Source organism: Scyliorhinus torazame, chromosome 6 (assembly GCF_047496885.1).
Source record: "Scyliorhinus torazame isolate Kashiwa2021f chromosome 6, sScyTor2.1, whole genome shotgun sequence".
Lineage (NCBI taxonomy): Eukaryota > Metazoa > Chordata > Chondrichthyes > Carcharhiniformes > Scyliorhinidae > Scyliorhinus > Scyliorhinus torazame.
The window spans coordinates 123,956,847-123,978,811 of NC_092712.1; the positions used below are offsets into that span (position 1 = coordinate 123,956,847).

Below are 21,965 nucleotides of genomic sequence, written 5' to 3' on the forward strand. Positions count from 1 at the left end.
GAGGCGGTGTTCGGTGTAGGGGGGGGGCGTAGGTGATGGTCGCTGGGGAACCGGCAGGTGCCAGATCCCGGAGAGAGACTGTATCTTGTCGGCCGTCGCGGTGCACCACGTAGGCATACTGAGGGTTGGCATGTAGGAGCTGGACCCTCTCAACTAGGGGGTCGGACTTATGGCTCCTCACGTGCTTCCAGAGGAGGACAGGCCCCGGTGTTGTCAGCCAGGACGGAAGCGAGACCCTGGAGGTGGACGTTCTGGGGAAGAGAAATAGACGGTCGTGAGGGGTCTCGTTCGTGGCTGTGCAGAGGAGCGACCGAATGGAGTGGAGCGCGTCGGGAAGGACCTCCTGCCGGTGGGAAACCAGGAGACTTCTAGACCGTAGGGCCAGAAGGATGGCCTTCCATACCGTTGCGTTCTCCCTCTCCATCTGTCCGTTTTCCCTGGGGTTGTAGCTGGTACTGCTGCTCGAGGCAATGCCCTTACCGAGCAGATACTGACGCAGCTCATCGCTCCTAAACGAGGAATCCCGGTCACTGTGGCCGTAAGTGGGGAAACCAAACCGGGTGAAGATGCTGTGCAGGGCCTTAATGACAGTGGCTGCGGTCATGTCGGGGCATGGGATGGCAAAGGGGAAACGGGAGTACTCGTCACCGACGTTGAGAAAATACACGTTGCGGTCAGTGGAGGGGAGGGGCCCTTTTAAATCGACGCTGAGGCGCTCAAAGGAGTGGGATGCCTTCACCAGGTGGGCCTTGTCTGGCCGATAGAAGTGCGGCTTGCACTCCGCGCAGACTTGGCAGTCCCTGGTCATGGCCCTGACCTCCTCGGTGGAGTAGGGCAGGTTGCGGGCCTTGGTGAAGTGGAGAAGCCGGGTGACCCACTGGTGACAGGTCATTGTGGATGGCCCGAAGTAAGTCATCTTGCACGCTGGCGCATGTGCCGCAGGACAGGGCATCTGGGGGCTCATTGAGCTTCCCAGGACGATATACAATATCGTAATTATAGGTGGAGAGTTCGATTCTCCACCTCAAGATTTTATCATTCTTGATCTTGCCCCGCTGAGTGCTGTTGAACATAAAGGCTGCCGACCATTGGTCGGTGACGAGGGTGAACCTCCTACCGGCCAGGTAGTGCATCCAATGCCACACAGCTTCCACAATGGATTGAGCTTCCTTTTCGACAGAGGAGTATCGAATCTCAGAGGCGTTGAGGGTACAGGAAAAGAAGGCCCGGGCCTGCCTGCCAGGTTAAGGGTAGTGGCCAGGGCGACATCCGACGCGTCGCTCTCCACCTGGAAGGGGATGGACTCGTCCACCGCGTGCATCGGGCCTTGGTAATGTCTGCCTTGATGCGGCTGAAGGCCAGGCGGGCCTCAGTTGTCAGGGGAAAGATGGTGGCTTTGATAAGTGGGCGGGCTTTGTCCGCATAGTTGGGGACCCACTGGGCATAATATGAAAAGAACCCCAGGCATCTTTTCAGGACCTTGTGGCAGTGGGGAAGGGGAAGTTGCAGGAGGGGGCGCATGCGGTCGGGGTCGGACCCTAGGACTCCGTTTTCCACGACATAGCCGAGGATGGCTAGTCGGGTTGTGCGGAAAATTCATTTCTCCTTGTTGTAGGTGAGATTGAGGGCTTGGGCGGTTTGGAGGAACTTCTGAAGGTTAGCGTCGTGGTCCTGCTGATCATGGCCACAGATGGTGACGTTATCCAAGTACGGGAACGTGGCCCGCAGCCCATACTGGTCAACCATTCGGTTCATTGTTCTTTGGAATACCGAGACCCCACTGGTGACGCCGAAGGGGACCCTGAGGAAGTGGAATAGGCGGCCGTCTGCCTCAAAGGCTGTGCAGTGGCGGTCTTCCGGGCGGATCGGAAGCTGGTGGTATGCGGACTTAAGATCTACTATGGAGAAAACCCGGTAGTGTGCAATCTGATTTACCATGTCCGCTATGCAGGGAAGGGGGTACAGATCGCGTTGCGTGTTACGATTTATGGTCTGGCTGTAGTCTACAACCATCCGGTTCTTTTCCCCGGTCCTGACGACCACCACTTGGGCTCTCCAGGGGCTATTACTGGCCTCGATGATCCCCTCCCTCAAGAGCCGCTGAACCTCCGACTTGATAAAGGTCCTGCCCTGGGCAGTGTACCGCCTGCTCCTGGTGGCGACGGGTTTACAGTAGGAGGTGAGGTTCGCGAAGAGCAAAGGAGGGGCAATCTTAAGGGTCGCGAAGCTACATACGGTGAGAGGGGGTAGGGGTCCGCCGAACTTCAGCGTCAGGCTTCTGAGGTTGCACTGGAAATCCAGTCCTAACAAGAGAGGAGCGCAGAGATGGGGGAGGACATAGAGTTTAAAATCGGCGTACTCGGCGCCCTGTATCGCGAGGTTCGCGACACAGTACCCCCGGATCTGCACTGAATTGATCCGGACGCAAGGGAGATTGTTTGGGATGCGGGGGAAGTTGGAGGGAACAGCGCCTTACCGTGTCCGGATGGATGAAGCTCTCCGTGCTCCCAGAGTCAAACAGCCAGGGCGTTTCGTGCCCATTGACCCAGACGGTCATCATGGTGTTCGTGAGGTGCTTGGGCCGTGACTGGTCAAGAGTGACAGCGCCAAGCTGCGGGTAGCCGGCGTGGTCAGTGGTACCGGGGTGGTCCCAAGATGGTGGCTCCCATCGGTCGCACGTATTGGGAGGCGTTGAAGATGGCGTACAAGATGGCGGCCCCCGTCGGTCGCACGTGTCGGGTGGCATTGAGGATGGCGGCCAAGATGAAGGACCCCATGAGTCGCACGTGTTTGGTAGGGTTAAAGATGGCGCCCACGGATAGCACGAGGCGGATGACGCGTCAGAAGGGGGCATTACCGGCAGGCACGCAGCCACGCTGCGGGGTCTGCGGGCCTGTGAGTCGGGCCTGCGATTTTGGAACTTTGGGTTGGGCCAAGCAGACTTTGGCAAAATGTCCTTTCTTGCCGCAGTCGCTGCAGGTCGCGTTCTGAGCTGGGCAACGTTGCCTGGGGTGCTGGTTCTGACCGCAGAAACAGCAAGGCGGCCCCCCGGGTTGGGCGGGCAGCCACGTGGCACAGGCCTGGGGTACCCTCGGGTCGGATGATGGTCGCGCCTCCGGCGCCCACGAGGAAATCGCGTGGTCGGAAGGGAAAGCATTTAGGCTCTGGAAGGCTACTTCTAATGAGGTGGATAGTTTTACCGTCTCTTCTAGGTCGAGGGCGCCCTTTTCGAGCAGGCGCTGTCTGACATAGTTGGACCAGACTCCAGCCACATAGGTGTCCCGGATGGCGAGTTCCATGTGCTGCGATGCCATGACGTCCTTGTAGTTGCAGTTTCGAGTGAGCACCCTCAGGTCGCGTAGATATTCTCCCAGCGATTCCCCGGGGCGTTGACGACGTGTGGTGAGGAGATGCCGCGCGAACACTTCGTTCACCGGCCTCACGTAATGTCTTTTCAGAATCGCGACCACGTCTGCGTACGTGGTCGCGTCTTCGATTAGTTCAGAAATTCTGTGGCTCACCTGGGCGTGGAGGAGACTCAGCTTGTGTGTCTCGGTGACGGCAGGCGAGGAGGAGGCAGTGAGGTAGGCCTCAAAGCAGTGGAGCCAGTGTGGAGCCTTTTGCTTCAGCTGTGGGTCGAGTTCGAGTCGATCAGGTTTGAGGGCGACTTCCATTGCGATATCTTAGCTTATTAAATTGATGCGACCATCAATTCACACGAGACGATTAGTAGAAGTGAACAGTGGTCGTCAGGACCGGGGAAGTTGAACTAGTTTAATAAGCTAGATCTGTGCATGCCTGCGACTGCTCTGTACTGAGTGCCGCCTACAGGCTGCAGATCTTTCTACCACCCCCGAGGGGGCGGAGCCCACAAGGGCATCAACATTATACAATACAGTGGTGAATTGTAGCAGCAATACATTCACCACACCCAGGCAGTAGGTCTATGCAGTTCTAACTACTATAACAGTAAGTGTAGCGAGGACTTTGATCCTCCGTTTGAAGGATCCTCCCAGTAACTTGCAGTTCTGTTATAGCCGTTTTACTTGCACTAGTGGCTGTTGTGATCGACCAGATGATTCACCAACAACCCGCTACAAACTGTTCGGGGTTCACATATTGAGTTGAAAGTTGTTTTGACTTGCCACAAAGATTATTTCACCTTGAAGTCTACGATATTTCTCCTGACCTCTTTCCCGGTGGTGTTTGGGCCTGGATCTCCATTGAAAATCCCTTCTTCTGGCTCATAAAATAGTTGTGGAAAGTTGTTTTTCTCCTATTTTCCTTTCCCACCCAGACCTTGTCGGCAGTTTCTCTTTTGTTATTTTCTTTGTTGTTATTTTCTTTGTTGTCGCCACAAAGAGACAGAGTCCAAGGTGGCGTGCGTTGAGTTTGTATAACATAGTGCAAGATGTTTATTTACAAGAAGCTGCTGCTAAAACAGGGTACAATGGTGAACTCTACAAAAACCCACGCAAAGCTCCAATAATGTCATTGTGTAACACGTGACATTATACCAGCCAATGGGGTTACTCTGATACATAACAGTGAGGCTAGTGGTTGAAGAGCACAATTTGCCTAGCAAATTGTAGTAATTTTTAATTAGTAGAGCTATCTCTTCCTTTCCTTGCCAATAAGTTGCTGGTCGATTTACTCATCAATAACAGTGTGTGTCATTCAGACTCCTTTTTAAGCATAATGAGCCAATACTTATGCAATTTATTCCAAGATTGCTGTCCTTTTTAAAGTAGATTCTGTTGATGTTCTATCATGGAATGATGGTTGGAAGTTATTTTGTTGCCCTTCAAGTGCCCTTTTTAAATGGATTCTATTATCTAAATAATACCTCTCTCTGAGGTTTTGCATGGTATTATTATGTCAGTCTTTAATGCATTAATAACGTTATCAGTATTCGGCTGCTGTTTGCGTTTATCAGCTACCATTGCAGGCACAAAATTATGAAATATCGTTCAGATGCACCAATGTTTAGTGATTGTAGCTTATAATTCTGGAGGCTATGTTTTTAGATATTAACATTTTCCATTTATAAAATTCGAACTTCTATATATTTAAGTATATTTTAAAGGCCATTGCAATTCTAACACAATCTTGCATATCTTTTTTAGTAGGCCAAATTTACATTGAAGTAATGCATAATTATTTTTGGTACAGGCAAAATACAAGATGTTATTCTAAAAGAAAACCTTCAAAAGGAAGATGAAGTCCTGGTATCACTGGCTGGTCTTAAGCAGGTAAATATAATGCTGCATTTTTTTCTCTCCTACTCTGAAGCCTGATACTGTTTTCCCTAAATGCAGCTAAAATCCTATGTCGGCATTTCTACTATTTAACTTGAGAATGAACCATTTCATTCTTCATAATTTATTAAATCTCCATTAACAACGACTGAAAGATTACTTAGAAATATACGGTGGCCGGGCAGCACGGTGGCGCAGTGGTAGCACTGCAGCCTCACGGCACCGAGGTCTCTGGTTCAATCCCAGCTCTGGGTCCACTGTCCGTGTGGAGTTTGTACATTCTCCCCGTGTTTGCGTGGGTTTTGCCCCCACAACCCAAAGATGTGCAGGCTAGGTGGATTGGCCACGTTAAATTGCCCCTTAATTGGAAAAAATGAATTGGGTACACTAAAATAAAAAAAAAAAGAAATATACGGTGGGATTTACTGACCACGCCGCCACATGTTTTATGGTGGGTGAGGCCGCCCGTCAGTGGGATCTACCCGTCTCACCGCTGTCAACGGGATTTCCCATTGAAAGCACTCCTCGGCGTAGAGAAACCCGTGCACTGGTGTGGGACTGGAATTTCTGCCAGCGTGAACAGACGGTAAATCCTGTCCATCATCCACTTCAGAACCTTGTGCCTTTGCATGAGCCACGTGATCATCCCATACATTTCTGTTTAAAAGACCTAATACTGAATAGAATCTTTACTTTTTCCACCCATCTTCACTGGTAATCTTGGGTGTTGTTCAAAAACCTGCAAAATGTTCTTTCATTTAGTAATTCTACAGAAGTTTTCAAAAGCTTGTTTCCAATACTTAGTTTCCAATACATGCTTTTTTGTTTATTGCACCATAGTATCAACTTGCCAAAATCCACCGAAGATAAACGGGGTCAGTTGATTAATTCATATGCCTCTTCAGCCAATGCCCTTTCATTAGCTTATGGTCAGCAGAGAATGTCTCCAAGCCATCTCGACTGGAATCTAACACCTGCTTACTTTATCTTCTGATGTCATCAGTACAGTAGTTCTTAGCAGACATTAAAGAAAATTAGTGACCTTTTTTTGGACGGCTGGGAAATACGCAGCTAAACGTGCTCGCTATGGGACTTTGTTCCCATTTAGTTAAATCCCGCCCAGCATTTGGTTGAGTGTGGCATCAATGAACCCCAGCAAAACTGTAGTCAGTGGGAATCGGGGAATGCTGTTTAGAATCATACTTAAGCACAAATGAAGATGGCTGCGGTTGTTAGCTCCAGGACATCAGTGCAGGAGTTCCTCAGGGTAGTGTCCTAGGCCCAACCATCTTCAGCTGCTCCATCAATAACCTTCCCTCCATCAAAAGGTCAGAAGTGGGGATGTTTGCTGATAATTGCATAATGTCTAGCGCCATTCGTGACTCCTCCGATACTGAAGCAATTCTTGTCCATTTGCAAACCTGGACAATATCAAGGCTTGAGCTGGCAAGTGGCAGGTATCATTTCCACCACACAAGTGCCTGGTAATGACCATCTCCATCCAACAAGAGAGAATCTAACCATTGCCCCTGACATTCAATGGCATTATCATCACTGAATCCATATTATCAAAACCCTGGCGGTTACCATTGACCAGAAACTGAACTGGAGAAGCCATATAAATACTGTGGCTACAAGAGCAAAGCAGAGGCTGAGAATCCAGCTCACGGCCTGACCCCCCCCCCACCCCCCTCCCAAAAGTATGTTCACCATCTACAAGGCATGAGTCAAGAGTGTGATGGTATATTCCCACTTGCTGGATGAGTGTAGCTCCAACAACACTCGAGAAGCTTTATCCAGGATAAAGCAGTCCACTTGATTGGCACGCCTTTACAAACCCCTCCACCATTGATGCACAATACCAGCAGTGTGTACCATTTACAAAATGCACTGCAGGAACTCATCATCCTTCTTAGATAGCACCTTCCAAATCCTCAACGGCTAAATGGGCAAGGGCAACAGACACACGGAGCAACACCACCTACAAGTTGCCCTCCAAGCCATCCACACCCTGACTTGGAAAAATCACCTTTTCTTCACTCTTACTGGGTCAAAATCCTGGAACTCCTTTCCTAACAGCACTGTGGGTATACCCATACTACATAGTCTGCAGCTGTTCAAGAAGGCAGCCCACCCCACCTACTTGAGAACAATTAGGGATGGGCAATAAATGGAATTAGAAATATACGGCGGGATTTACCAACCACCACGCCAGCGATTACCACATCCCATGACTGAATAAACAAAAAAGAAATCCCGGGTCAAAGAGCAGTGAGTTGGTGGGAGTGTTTGGGTACAACAACTGGGGTTTGCTAATGTTTGTGCGGTGACTGCACTGCAGAAGGTAACCTATGATAACCTTGGTAACCTAGGGTGACACAGTGGTTAGCACTGCTGTCTCACCCAGGTTCAATTTGTGTGGTGGAAATGATACCTGCCACTTGCCAGCTCAATTGAGGGCAGCACGGTAGCATTGTGGATAGCACAATTGCTTCACAGCTCCAGGGTCCCAGGTTCAATTCCGTCCTGGGTCACTGTCTGTGCGGAGTCTGCACATCCTCCCCGTGTGTGCGTGGGTTTCCTCCGGGTGCTCCGGTTTCCTCCCACAGTCCAAAGATGTGCAGGTTAGGTGGATTGGCTATGATAAATTGCCCTTAGTGTCCAAAATTGTCCTTAGTGTTGGGTGGGGTTACTGGGTTATAGGGATAGGGTGGAGGTGTTGACCTTGGGTAGGGTGCTCTTTCCAAGAGCCGGTGCAGACTCGATGGGCTGAATGGCCTCCTTCTGCACTGTAAATTCTATGATAATCTATGAATTCCAGCCTTGGGTGACTATGGATTTGCATGTTCTCCCCGGATCTGCGTGTGTTTCTTCCGGATGCTCCGGTTTCCGTCCACAGTCCAAAAGATGTGCAGGTTAGGTGGATTGGCCATGCTAAATTGCCCCTTAGTGTCCAAAGATGTGTAGGTTAGGTTATGGGGTTATGGTGGGAGTGGGCCTAGGTAGCGTGCTCTTTCAGAGGATCAATACAGACTCGATGGCCAGATGGTCTCCTTCTGCACTGGAGGCATTCTATAATTCTATGATATTTGTTAAATGCAGTGGAAGATTTCTACTTTATATATGTGCTTGGAGTAGAGCTGGGGATGTGGTCATCAAGAAGAATCCTATTGTCTTGCAGCATTGTGGAAGTTGGCCAGCAGCACATGGCCTAATACCCTGATACCTAGTCGTTGGGTGGCACTGCAGTTTTCCAGTCCACCAACCTGAAATTGGTTTCCAAATTGTTCTGCATTGTAGCTGACAGTGATATTTTCATCAGTCTCTTTCCTTAAATTCAAATCTACATCAAACCATAATAACAATGAATGATTAACGTTATGCACTATCGGGATTCTATGATAAACATGATGGATAGGATCAAAGGTTGTACAATCTCAAAGTATAAGAAGCTTCATGTACTATTAATGTTCTCGTGGTAAATGTTACTTTCATATTTAATGTAGTACTGTCTACATTTCATAGTACTTTTTTCCTGAACCAAAATGATATTCTTGGTGATTGTTTGAATACAAAGCTGGAATTGTATAAGGAAGTTTGAAAGAGTTCCTATTTTCAGAACCCACATGCTTACAGTATTTTGTTTAGTTCGAGTTCTAATATCTAACTATGTACTCGGATGTGCATTTACCATACAAGAGAATTGATGAGAATCTTTTTCTTTGATGTTTGTTAGTCTTTGGTATTCTCTTCCATAGAGAGCATTGGAGGCTGGGCCATTGAATATATTGTAGATCGAGTTACATAGGTTTTTGATCAACATGGGTGTCCAGAGTTAAGGAGGGTGGACAGGAAAATGGAGCAAAGACCCCAACCAGATCAGCCATTATCTTATAGAATGGCAGAGCAGGTTCAAGTGACCAAATGACATACTCATACCCCTGTTTCTTAAGTCCTTTTTTAAAGTTCTATTCTGACAACTAGAATTATAATTCAATGAGAAGTACAAAACAGCAATATTTTCCCTACTTTTTAATTCAGTTGCTGTTAGAGCCCTCTGGCTACTTCAAGTGTATTGTCTATCTTGGTCCTCTGCGGACTTGCTTCTCAACTTTGGAGACAGTAGCATTGTGGCATTGTCACAGGTCTAATATTCCAGAGATCCAGGGTAAAGCTCTGAGGACGCAGGTTCGAATTCCACTGAGGTAGATGGGAAATATGAACTAAATAAAAATCTGGAATTTGAAGTCCAATGATGACCATAAAACCATTATCGATTGTCATTAAACCTCACCTGGTTTACAAATGTCCCTTCAGGGATGGAAATCTGCCACGCTTACCTGGTCTGGCCTACATGTGACTCCAGATCCATAGCAATGTGGTTGACTCTTAACTGATCCCTCAAGGGCGATTAGGGATGGACAATAAATGCTGGCACAGCCAGAGACGCCCACATCTAATGAAATAGTTTTTTTAAATTCTGCCGGTAAACCTTCTGCTGCAACATTTTGTTTTTTCAGACTCACTTGTAGATTGTTTTGTCAGAGGGCTAAGACCTCACATTATGTATTTTTTATAAAATCTAAACACATACATACATTGATTACGTGAGGTTTCACAGGTAAATGATGCAGTCCACGAGTGTTACCTTGCTATAAATTTTGGCAATTCAACTGTCGTAATTTGCACAAAAGTGCTATTCACCCACCACTACTGTGCTCGCTGACCTGCATTGGTTAAGCAAGACCCCTATTTTAAATTCTTTTTCCTTTTTTCAAATGCCTTCATGACTTTTCCCACCCAATCTCTGTAATTGCCTCCAATCACACAGCCCTCGAGATAATTCTGCCTTCATGAGAATCCCAAATTTTAATCTCTCTACCATTACTGGCTCTGCCTTCAGTTGCTTGGATCCTCAGCTCTGGAATTTCTTGCCCCTCTACCTTGCTTTCCTCCTTTAAGCCACTCCTTAAAACCTACTTCTTTACTGAGCTTTTAAACATCTAGCCTAAATATATCCTTACATGATGCGGTGTAGTTTGTTTCCTAAGCTGCTGGTCAACTGCGTGGTTGGACGGTGGTTAGCACTGCTGCCTCACAGCGGCAGGGACCCAGATTCAGTTCCAGCCTTGGGTGAATGTCTGGGTGCAGTTTGCACGTTCTCCCAGTGTCTGCGTGGGTTTCCTCAGGGTGCTTCGGTTTCCTCACACAGTCCAAAGGTGTGCAGTTTAGGTGGATTGGTCAAGATCAATAAGCAGGGTTACGGGAATGGGGCGGGGGAGTGAGGCGAGGTAGAGTGCTCTTTTGGAAGGTTGGTACAGACTTGAATGGCATCCTTCTGGACTGTATGAATTTTATGGATACAGCTAGGGGCTGTTTAGAACAGGGCTAAATCGCTGGCTTTGAAAGCAAATCGAGACAGGCCAGCAGCACGGTTCAATTCCCGTAACAGCCTCCCCGAACAGGCGCCGGAATGTGGTGACTAGGGGCTTTTCACAGTAACTTCATTTGAAGCCTACTTGTGACAATAAGCGATTTTCATTCATTTCATTTCATTCATTTCATTCCAAGAACAAATTTTGTAAAGCGCCTTGGAACGATTTGCTCTTTTAAGGGCAGCACGGTAGCATAGTGGTTATCACTATGGCTTCACAGCGTCCGGGTCCCAGGTTCGATTCCTGCTTGGGCCACTGTGCGGAGTCTGCACGTTCTCCCCGTGTGTGCGTGGGTTTCCTCCGGGTGCTCCGGTTTCCTCCCACAGTCCAAAGATCTGTAGGTTAGGTGCATTGGCCATGCCAAATTGCCCTTGCGTTAGATGGGGTTGCAGGATTACGGCGATAGGGTGGAGGTGTGGGTTTAAGTAGGGTGCTCTTTCCAAGAGCCGGTGCAGACTCGATGGGCCGAATGGCCTCCTTCTGCACTGTAAATTCTATGATTTGTAATTTTGTTTTGTATTGCTCGAATTTTGTTTCTCTACTTTAACCATTCAACCTTTTAAGCTATTGTGATATTTATTACTATTGTATCATATGTAGTATTCCTTTTAAATGTACTAACTACACAATTATACAATCCTATCCTGTTCTACTTTCGTGTAGAATCATTTTTAGAATAGTTGATAGATGGCTGAGCTGTATAATTAATGCCATAGATTCATAGACGTTTACAATAATAAAGGAGGCCTATCGCGTCTACGCTGGTCAACAAATATCTGACTACACTAATCCCAATTTCCAGCGCTTGGCCCATAGCCCTGGAGGTTTCAGCAGCGCAAGTGACTATCTAAATACTTCTTTAATCTGATGAGATTCAACAACCCTTTCAGGCAGTGAGTTCCACTGCCACCACCCTTTGAGTGAAAACATTTCTCCTCAATTCCCCTCTTAGCCTTCTACTTCTTACCTTAAATCTATGCCCCCTGGTTACTGGCTCCTCTACCAATGGAAAAGTTGTCATCTTATCCATCCTATTTAAGCCCCTCAAAATCTTTTTTTTTTTAAATATGTTTATTCAAGTTTTTCAATAAATTTTTACAAAACACTCCAAAAAGGAAAGAAAATATACATAAGAAAAGTAAAAAGGGAGGCCTTACGCCATCCCCTCCAACAACTTAACCCACTAAACACTAAACTATCTAACAAACTGAGAGAAAAAATGGGGTAAACGCCCCTTACAATAATAAAAACAAGCCAAACCCCCCCCCCTTCCTTCTCCCCCCTGGGTTACTGCTACTCTTGACCTCCACCTAACGTTCCGCGAGAAAGTCTAGGAACGGTTGCCACCGCCTAGAGAACCCCTGCACAGACCCTCGCAAGGCAAACTTTATCCTCTCCAACTTGATGAACTCTCCCATGTCATTAATCCAAGCCTCTACGATTGGGGGTTTTGCACCCCTCCACATTAGTAGGATCCTCCTCTGGGCTACCAAGGACGCAAAGGCCAGAACTCCGGCCTCTTTCGGCTCCTGTACTCCCGGCTCATCTGATACCTTGAATATTGCTATCCCCCAGCTCGGTTTTACCCGAGTATCCAAGACTTTGGACAAAGCCTTTGCGAAGCCCTTCCAGTACCCTTCTAGCGCTGGGCATGCCCATAATATATGGGCGTGATTCGCTGGGGTCCCCGAGTACCTCCTGCATCTGTCCTCCACCCCAAAAAACTTGCACATCCTCGCCCCTGTCATATGTGCCCTGTGAACCACTTTGAACTGGATCAGGCTAAGTCTGGCGCAAGACGAGGAGGAGTTAACCTTACCCAGGGCCTCCGCCAACAAGCCATCATCCAGTTCCTCACCCAGCTCCTCCTCCCACTTGCCTTTCAGCTCCTCCACCGAGGCTTCCTCCGCCGCCTGCAACTCCTGATAGATCGCCGAGACCTTGCCCTCTCTCAACCATACACCCGAGGTCACCCTGTCCTGAATCCTCCGTGAGGGAAGCAGCGGAAATTCTCTTACCTGCCTTCTCACAAACACCCTCACCTGCATGTACCTAAAAGTGTTTCCGGGGGGTAACCCAAATTTCTCCTCCAGCGCCCCCAGGCTAGCAAAAGCCCCGTCAATAAATAGGTCCTCCATCCTTTTAATTCCCGCCCGATGCCAGCTCAGGAATCCGCCATCTATCCTGCCCGGTGCAAACCTATGATTATTCCGTATTGGGGACCAAATTGAGGCCCCCAATTCACCCCTGTGCCGTCTCCATGCCCCCAGATCCTCCGAGTCGCCGCCACCACCACCGGGCTCGTGGTGTACCGTGTCGGCGATAGCAGCAAAGGTGCCGTCACCAATGCTCCCAAGCTAGTGCCCACGCATGACGCCGCCTCTAATCTTTTCCACGTCACCCCCTCTCCCTCCATTCCCTATTTCCGAATCATTGCCACATTGGCTGCTCAGTAATAACTACACGGGTTCGGTAGCGCCAGCCCACCCCTGTCCCGACCAAGCTTCAGAAACAGCCTCTTCACCCTCGGGGTCTTACTTGCCCATACAAACCCCATAATGCTCCTGCTTACTCACGTAAAAAAGGCCTTGGGGATGAGGATGGGCAGGCACTGGAACACCAACAGGAACCTAGGGAGGACAGTCATCTTAACGGACTGCACCCTGCCTGCCAGGGAGAGTGGCAACACGTCCCATCTCCTAAAGTCTTCCTCCATCTGGTCTACCAACCGAGCCAAATTAAGCTTATGCAGGGCCCCCCAACTCCTAGCCACCTGGATACCCAAATATCGGAAACTCCTCTCCACCCTCTTAAGCGGCAGCTCCTCCAGCCCCCTTTCCTGGCCCCTCACATACACCACAAAGAGCTCACTCTCCCCCACATTAAGCTTGTAGCCTGAGAAGACCCCGAACTCGCTAAGGATCCGCATGACCTCTATCATCCCCTCCACTGGATCTGCGATGTATAAAAGCAGGTCATCAGTGTACAACGAGACCCGATGTACCTCCCCTCCCCGGAGACCAACCCCCTCCAGTTTCTAGATCCCCTCAACACCATGGCCAACGGCTCAATTGCCAAAGCAAACAACAGAGGGGACAGGGAGCACCCCTGTCTCGTCCCATTGTACAACCTAAAATATTCTGATCTCCGCCGGTTCGTAAATACGCTCGCCTCCGGGGCCTGATATACCAATTTGACCCACCCTATGAATCCCTCCCCGAACCCAAACCTACCAAGCACTTCCCATAGGTACTCCCACTTCAACCGATCAAAGGCCTTCTCCGCGTCCATTGCCGCCACCACTTCTGCCTCCCCACCCTCCGAGGGCATCATAATCACATTCAGGAGCCTCCGCACATTTGCAACTAGCTGCCTGCCCTTCACGAACCCCGTATTGTCCTCGTGTATCACTCCCGGGACACAATGCTCAATCCTTGTGGCTAGGACCTTTGCCAGCAACTTGGCATCTACATTAAGGAGCGAGATCGGCCTATACGAGACTCACTGCAGCGGGTCCTTGTCCCGCTTGAAGATCAGCGAGATCAGCGCCCAAGACATTGTCGGGGGGAGAATCCCTACCTCCCTCGCATCGTTGAAGGTTCTCACCAACAGCGGACCCAGCAGATCCACAAACTTCCTGTAAAATTCGACCGGGAACCCATCAGGCCCCGGGGCCTTGCCTGCCTGCATACTCCCCAACCCCCCGTAACCAGCTCCCCTATCCCAATCGGGGCCCCCAGGCCTTCCACTTGCCCCTCCTCCACTCTTGGGAACCTCAACTGGTCCAGGAACCGCCGCATCCCCCCCCCCCCCTCCTCTGGGGGGTTCTGACTTATACAGGTTCCCATAAAAATTCCTGAAAACCTCGTTTATTTTAGCCAAACTTAGCACCGTATTCCCCCCTCCATCCTTGATTCCTCCAATTTCCCTCGCTGCCTCCCTCTTGCGTAGCTGATGCGCCAGCATCCGGCTCGCCTTCTCCCCATATTCGTATACTGCCCCCTGCACCATCCTCCACTGGGTCTCAGCTTTCCCCGTGGTCAACAAGTCAAATTCCGTTTGGAAGCTTTGTCGCTCCTTCAGCAGCCCCTCTTCAGGGAAATCTGCATACCTCCTATCCACCCTTAATATCTCCCCCACTAACCTCTCCCTCTCCATCCTCTCTTTCTTCTCCCTGTGAGCCCTAATTAAGATTAACTCTCCCCTAACCACCGCTTTCAGAGCCTCCCAAACCACACCAACCGGTACTTCCCCATTATCATTGGCCTCTATGTATCTCTGAATGCACCCCCGGATCCACCCACAAACCTCCTCATCTGCCAACAGTCCCACATCTAAGCGCCACAACGGGCGCTGGTCCCTTTCCTCCCCCAACTCCAACTCCATCCAGTGCGGGGCGTGGTCCGAAATCGCTGTGGCCAAATATTCCGTTCCCTCCACTCTTGGAATCAGTGCCCTGCTTACCACAAAGAAGTTTATCCATGAATAGGCCTTATGCACGTGGGAGAAAAAAGAGAACTCTCTGGCCGCCGACCTCGGAAACCTCCACTCCCCCCATCTGATCCATAAACCCCCTGAGAACCTTGACCGCAGCTGGCCTCTTGTCCGACCTCGACCTGGACCGGTCCAGCGCTGAGTCCAGTACTGTAGTAAAGTCCTCCCCATTATCAGGCTCCCCGCTTCCAGATCCGGGATCCGACTCAGCATGCGCTTCATGAACCCTGCATCGTCCCAATTTGGGGCATACACATTCACCAGTACCACCCGGGTCCCCTGCAGCCCACCACTCACCATCACATATCGACCCCCATTATCAGCCACAATGTTCAGAGCCTCGAACGACACCCGCTTATTCACCAGGATTGCAACCCCTCTATTCTTCGCATCCAGCCCCGAATGAAAGACCTGCCCCACCCATCCCTTTCTCAGCCTGATCTGATTCACCACCTTCAAGTGCGTCTCCTGCAACATCGGAACGTCTGCCCTCAGTCCCTTTAAGTGCATGAACACCCGGGCCCTCTTGACCGGCCCGTTCAGGCCCCTCACGTTCCATGTGATCAGCCGGATCGGGGGATTGCCCACCCCCCCTGCCGACTAGCCATCTCCTTTCTTAGGCCAGCCACGTGCCCACGCCTCCCGCACACTCCAGTCCCTCAGGCGGAGGACCCCCGCCCCGACTCTCCCTCTTACTTCCAGCTCCCCTTCGGTCAATGCAGCAGCAACCCAGTTCCCCCACCCCCTCCGGGCTAGAAAACCGCCTAGCCCCCTTGCTCCCCCCATTGCACTCCCGTAGGTCAGCTGACTCCTGCTGACCCCAGCCGCTCCTGTCTCTGCCAACGATCCCCCGTTTAGATTCCCCGTCAAAGTCCCCCCACCCCCCTTCAAATCAATACAGACACCCATCCGGCACCGCCCCTCCCGTTGGGCCACGCCCCTTCTTTAGCACGGGAAAAAAGCCTGCGATTTTCTACCTGAGCCGGCCCAGCCCCCTGTGGGGCAGCTCCTTCCTCCTGCAGTCTCTCCCCAATTCCCGACCCAGGGCCTCCTGCCCCCGCTCTCCCCTTCGAACGCGAGGAGCGGCCCCTCCAAAACAGTACCCATGCCCATTAAAACACACACATCACATCCAATTCCCACTCCCCAGCTTTCCCAAAACCCACAGCAAACCATTAGTTTGAGTCTAATTTTTCATTCTGAATAAAGGTCCACGTCTCCTCTGGCATATCAAAATAATGGTGGCGGTCCTGAAAGGTGACCCACAATCGCACTGGCTGCAACAGCCCGAACTTCATCCCGTTGAATTCTGCCCTCTTCTTAGCCAGCTCTGCACTCCAGTCTTGGTAGATGCGGATCTCCGTATTCTCCCACCTGCTGCTCCGTTCTTTCTTCGCCCACCTCAGGATGCACTCTCTGTCCGTAAAGCGGTGAAACCTCACCACTACTGCCCTTGGCGGCACATTTGCCTTACACCTCCTTGCCAGGACTCTGTGAGCCCCATCCAGCTCCAGCGCCCATTAGCGTATTCAGCATCGTGGTTACATATGCCCCAATGTCGGACCCCTCCACACCTTCAGGTAGACCCAGAATCCGGAGATTCTTCCTCCTCGACCTGTTCTCCAGGTCCTCAAACTTTTCCTGCCACTTTTTGTGCAGCTCCTCATGCGCCTCCACTTTCACCGCCAGGCCCAGGATCTCGTCCTCGTTTTCAGAGGCTTTCTGCTGCACCTCTCTAATTGCCGCCCCTTGAGCCTTCTGGGTCTCCACCAGCCTCTCAATCGGCACTTTCATTAGGGCCAGCATTTCTGCTTTCAGCTCCGCAAAGCAGCTTTTCAGGAACTCCTGCTGCTCCCGCGACCACTGCGCCCACGCTGCCTGGTCTCCGCCCGCTGCCATCTTACTTTTTCACGCCTGTTCTCCTCTCTTCTCCAAGATCCCTTTTTTGACCGCTCCACTCCTGGTCCACTTCATGCAATGCTAGGGGAACCTTACTGCTGCCTTCCCACACCGGGCATCATCGTCCAAGTGCCGTTGGGGCTCCTCGAAAGGGCCCAAAAGTCCGTTCATGGCGGGAGCTGCCGAACGTGCGACCTACCCAGGCATAGCCGCAACCGGAAGTCCCCTCAAAATCTTATGCACCTCTATCAGGTCCCCTCTCAACCTTTGCTGCTCCAAGGAAAACAGATCCAGCCTACACAATCTCCCCTCATAGCTCAGACCCTCCAGCCCAGGCAGTATCCTGGTAAATTTCCCCTGCACCCTCTCCAGTGCAATCAATTCCTTCCTATAATGTGCCATTTTTTCACTGCTGTAAATGTAAAAGTTATTCCAAGTTATTGCACCACTAGCTTCAGACACAAAGATGTTGCGCCTAATGAATCATTCGTTTTCTGGGCTTAGAACATAGAACATAGAAAAATACAGCACAGAACAGGCCCTTCGGCCCACGATGTTGTGCCGAACCTTTGTCCTAGATTAATCATAGATTATCATTGAATTTACAGTGCAGAAGGAGGTCATTTGGCTCATTGAGTCTGCACCGGCTCTTGGAAAGAGCACCCTACCCAAAGTCAACACCTCCACCCAACACCAAGGGCAATTTATCATGGCCAATCCACCCAACCTGCACATCTTTGGACCGTGGGAGGAAACCGGAGCACCCGGAGGAAACCCACGCAGACACGGGGAGGACGCGCAGACTCCGCACAGACAGCGACCCAAGCCGGAATTGAACCCGGGACCCCGGAGCCGCGAAGCAATTGTGCCATCCACAATGCCACTGTGCTGCCCTTAAGAACAAATAAATCTACACTATATCATTTTACCGTAATCCATGTACCTATCCAATAGCTGCTTGAAGGTCCCTAATGTTTCCGACTCAACTACTGCCACAGTCAGTGCATTCCATGCCCCCACTACTCTCTGGGTAAAGAACCTACCTCTGACATCCCCCCCTATATCTTCCACCATTCACCTTAAATTTATGTCCCCTTGTAATGGTTTGTTCCACCCGAGGAAAAGGTCTCTGACTGTCTACTCTATCTATTCCCCTGATCATCTTATAAACCTCGATCAAGTCGCCCCTCACCCTTTTCCGTTCTAATGAGAAAAGGCCTTGCATCCTCAACCTTTCCTCGTAAGACCTACTCTCCATTCCAGGCAACATCCTGGTAAATCTCCTTTGCACCTTTTCCAAAGCTTCCACATCCTTCCTAAAATGAGGCGACCAGAACTGTACACAGTACTCCAAATGTGGCCTTACCAAAGTTTTGTACAGCTGCATCATCACCTCATGGCTCTTAAATTCGATCCCTCTGTTAATGAACCCTAGCACACCATAGACCTTCTTCACAGCTCTATCCACTTGAATGGCAACTTTCAAAGATGTATGAACATAGACCCCAAGATCTCTCTGCTCCTCCACATTGCCAAGAACTCTACTGTTAACCCTGTATTCCGCATTCATATTTGTCCTTCCAAAATGGACAACCTCACACTTTTCAGGGTTAAACTCCATCTGCCACTTCTCAGCTCAGCTCTGCATCCTATCTATGTCTCTTTGCAGCCGACAACAGCCCTCCTCACTATCCACAACTCCACCAATCTTCGTATTGTCTGCAAATTTACTGACCCACCCTTCAACTCCCTCATCCAAGTCATTAATGAAAATCACAAACAGCAGAGGACCCAGAACTGATCCCTGCGGTACGCCACTGGTAACTGGGATCCAGGCTGAATATTTGCCATCCACCACCACTCTCTGACTTCTATCGGTTAGCCAGTTTGTTATCCAACTGGCCAAATTTCCCACTATCCCATGCCTCCTTACTTTCTGCAGAAGCCTACCATGGGGAACCTTATCAAATGTCTTACTAAAATCCATGTACACTACATCCACTGCTTTACCTTCATCCACATGCTTGGTCACCTCCTCAAAGAATTCAATAAGACTTATAAGGCAAGACCTACCCCTCACAAATAATAAACAGATTTTATTTTTTGCAATATATATTAGAAAATTAATTTCAGAGCATTAGTAGGAATTGCTGATTTTTGATAAAGGCTTAAAGGAAAGAATTCGCTTCCATTTTAATTCACTGACTGTGTTTTTGTGGCACGTGTTGAATATGAAGCAAGCAAGGTATTATTCCATTAACCATCCAGGGCTATGTGTACGCATTTTTACAAATATTTAAGTATGGTCATTCTCAGATGAAGTAACCATTTATTGCTTCAAAATGACATGTCAAGAGAAACTGATTTTTTTCCAATTTTCACCTTCCGTCGAAAAGGAACAGTTCAGTATCATCCAAATGTGGATAATCTTGGACTGTTTCATCGTAATTTGTACTGTTTCATCGTAATTTGTAATTTTAGTGTCAATAATGCAATGTGTTAGAGTTATAACAATGTTCCTGTAACTGCACAGATTTCAAAGTTGTAGGAATTGCATATCTGCACCCATTTGTGATGACTTAATATTAATCACAACAGATGAAATGGCTCACAATCTGCTCTAAAAGTAGTGAATTACAATCACTAACAAGGTCATACTTGTACAAATGCTGCTAAACTTGGCTAAGGTTATGTTATAGCAATAACAGTTCCATTACACTTAGAAGGTAATTTGAAACAAAACAGGTTTTTTTTAGTCCATTACTCTATTGTTCACCTCCTAAAGAAAGCTGGATTACACGAGAATGAAAACTGCATACCGTTTGTCAAGCAGGGCATAGCTAAACACAATTAGCTGCAGTACTAAATCAAAGTTCTGGAGCCATATATTTCTAAAGCCATTCTGGGCAATTGGTAGCAGTGTGTTGCATAATTTTAAATTAAGTTCATAGTATAGGAAAATTTACAGTAACTTATTTATTTGATTTATACCATTTTTAAAAATGTTTTTATTTTGTTGTTTTTTATTCTTTTAATGTTACAGTGATCAAACACAGGTAGCTTCAGAAATAGTTGCTTGATTGCATCAGTGCTGGAACCCACTTGAAAATACCTGTAAGGTATATGTGATAGGACACAGAGAGGTGACTGGGTAAGCGATGAGGAAGAAAGGCAAACACATGGAGAAGTAGAGAGAGCTTGGTGGTTGTCCATTACTGAGTCAGTAGAGAGATACAGGCACATGTAAATGATTTTGATCATCTCCTTTGTGCCTCGCCTTTCAAGAATGAGCTGGAAGGAAATTAAAGGAAATACCATGGCTCACACCAGATATTATCTCCATGTGCAGTCAGAGGAGACACAGAAACCAAAATCTTAGAACTAAGAACAATCTCACAATATTGCAAAACAGTGCAGATTAGCAGTTTTGCTAATACTAAGGTCATAAAACTGAAAATGAAATTTCTGTACAATTACCGAATGTGAACACCAAGATTTGTTTAACAAAGAAGCTCGGGTTTATAATTCCAAAAGCCATTCTCATAATGTAGGTTTAGTTTTATGAAAAGACAAAGTGGGGAAGTAAAAAGTGAGGTTAGATGGGCTAATTTTTTAAAATGCTAGTAGGTAATGTTAAATTAAATAATAAGAGCTTCTTTAAGCATGTAAAAAGTACAATATTAATCAAGAGAGAGAAGAACAGCTCCAGGATGAAGAAGCTCTAATTTTCACAGATGAAGTTATGGAGGAATCATAGAACTTACAGTGCAGAAGGGGACCATTTGGCCCATCGAGTCTGCACTGGCCTTTGGAAAGAGCACCCTACTCAAGCCCACACCCCCACCACATCCCCACAACTCAGCAGCCCCACCCAAACTTTTTTTTGGACACTAAGGGAAATTTAGCATGGCCAATCCACCTAACCTGCACATCTTTGGACTGTGGGAGGAAACCAGAGCACCCGGAGGAAACCCACGCAGACAGGGGAAGATCGTGCAGACTCCGCACAGACAGTCACCCAGCGGGGAATCGAACCTGGGACCCTGGCGCTGTGAAGCAACAGTGCAAACCACTGTGCTACCGTGCAGCCACATTAGCACTGGGCAGGATTTTGCAGTAACAGAACATTTAACTGTCTGCTTTTGCTTAGGCTTGTGCCTGCATTCTTAAGTCAGAAAATAAATTGGAAAAAAGTTGTTGAAAGCAGTGAAGGAAACCAGACACCTGGGGCCTGAATGTATAGGGCAACCAAAAAATGGCCTCGATGGAGGCAGAGCTTTCCTTGATTGCCAGCAGCTTCAAAAAGGTACAGGAGTAGACGAGCTGGAAAATCGAGAGCGGCGGCAGGATGTCCAGATAGTGGGTCTCCCGAAGAGGTTGGAGGGCTCGTAACCCTCGGAGTATGTGGCACAGATGCTGCAGAAGCTGGGAGGCGAGAAGGTTTAGAGTCACCCCCTTGAGATTGACCATGCACACAGAGCACTGAGAAGAAGGCCAAAGGCAGGTGAGCAGCCAAGGGTGATTGTGGTGCGACTGCAACGTTTCCTGCACAAGTAAATATTCTTAAGTGGGCCAGACAAGCAAAGAAGAGCTCGTGGGAGGGGAGTGTAATCAGGATATACCCCGATTGGGGTACGGAACTGGCTAAACACTGCGCCAGATTCAACAGTCAAGGCGGTCCTCCACAAGAAAGGTGTGAAATTTGGAATGCTGTACCCGGCCCATCTGTAGATCACCTTCCGTGAACTGGAATATTTTTTAGACACCTGGAGGAAGCGGATAAATTTCTTTGTGGCTAGGGTATTGGGAATTTGTAAATACATTAAAATGTTAAAATGGTGTTGTTCTGAGTGGTTGGGGATTGTGTTGTTAGTTTGAT

At 48.8% G+C, this 21,965-nt stretch overlaps 1 protein-coding gene across 1 annotated transcript in view; it reads left to right on the top strand.

The window, feature by feature from the left end:
- tbc1d5 (TBC1 domain family, member 5) overlaps positions 1–21,965 on the top strand; it is a 783,418-nt gene that overhangs the window by 725,839 nt on the left and 35,614 nt on the right. The window contains exon 23 of the mRNA XM_072508754.1: positions 5,173–5,252. Coding sequence (XP_072364855.1) covers positions 5,173–5,252 — 80 coding nt within the window. The remainder of the gene's footprint in view (positions 1–5,172; positions 5,253–21,965) is intronic.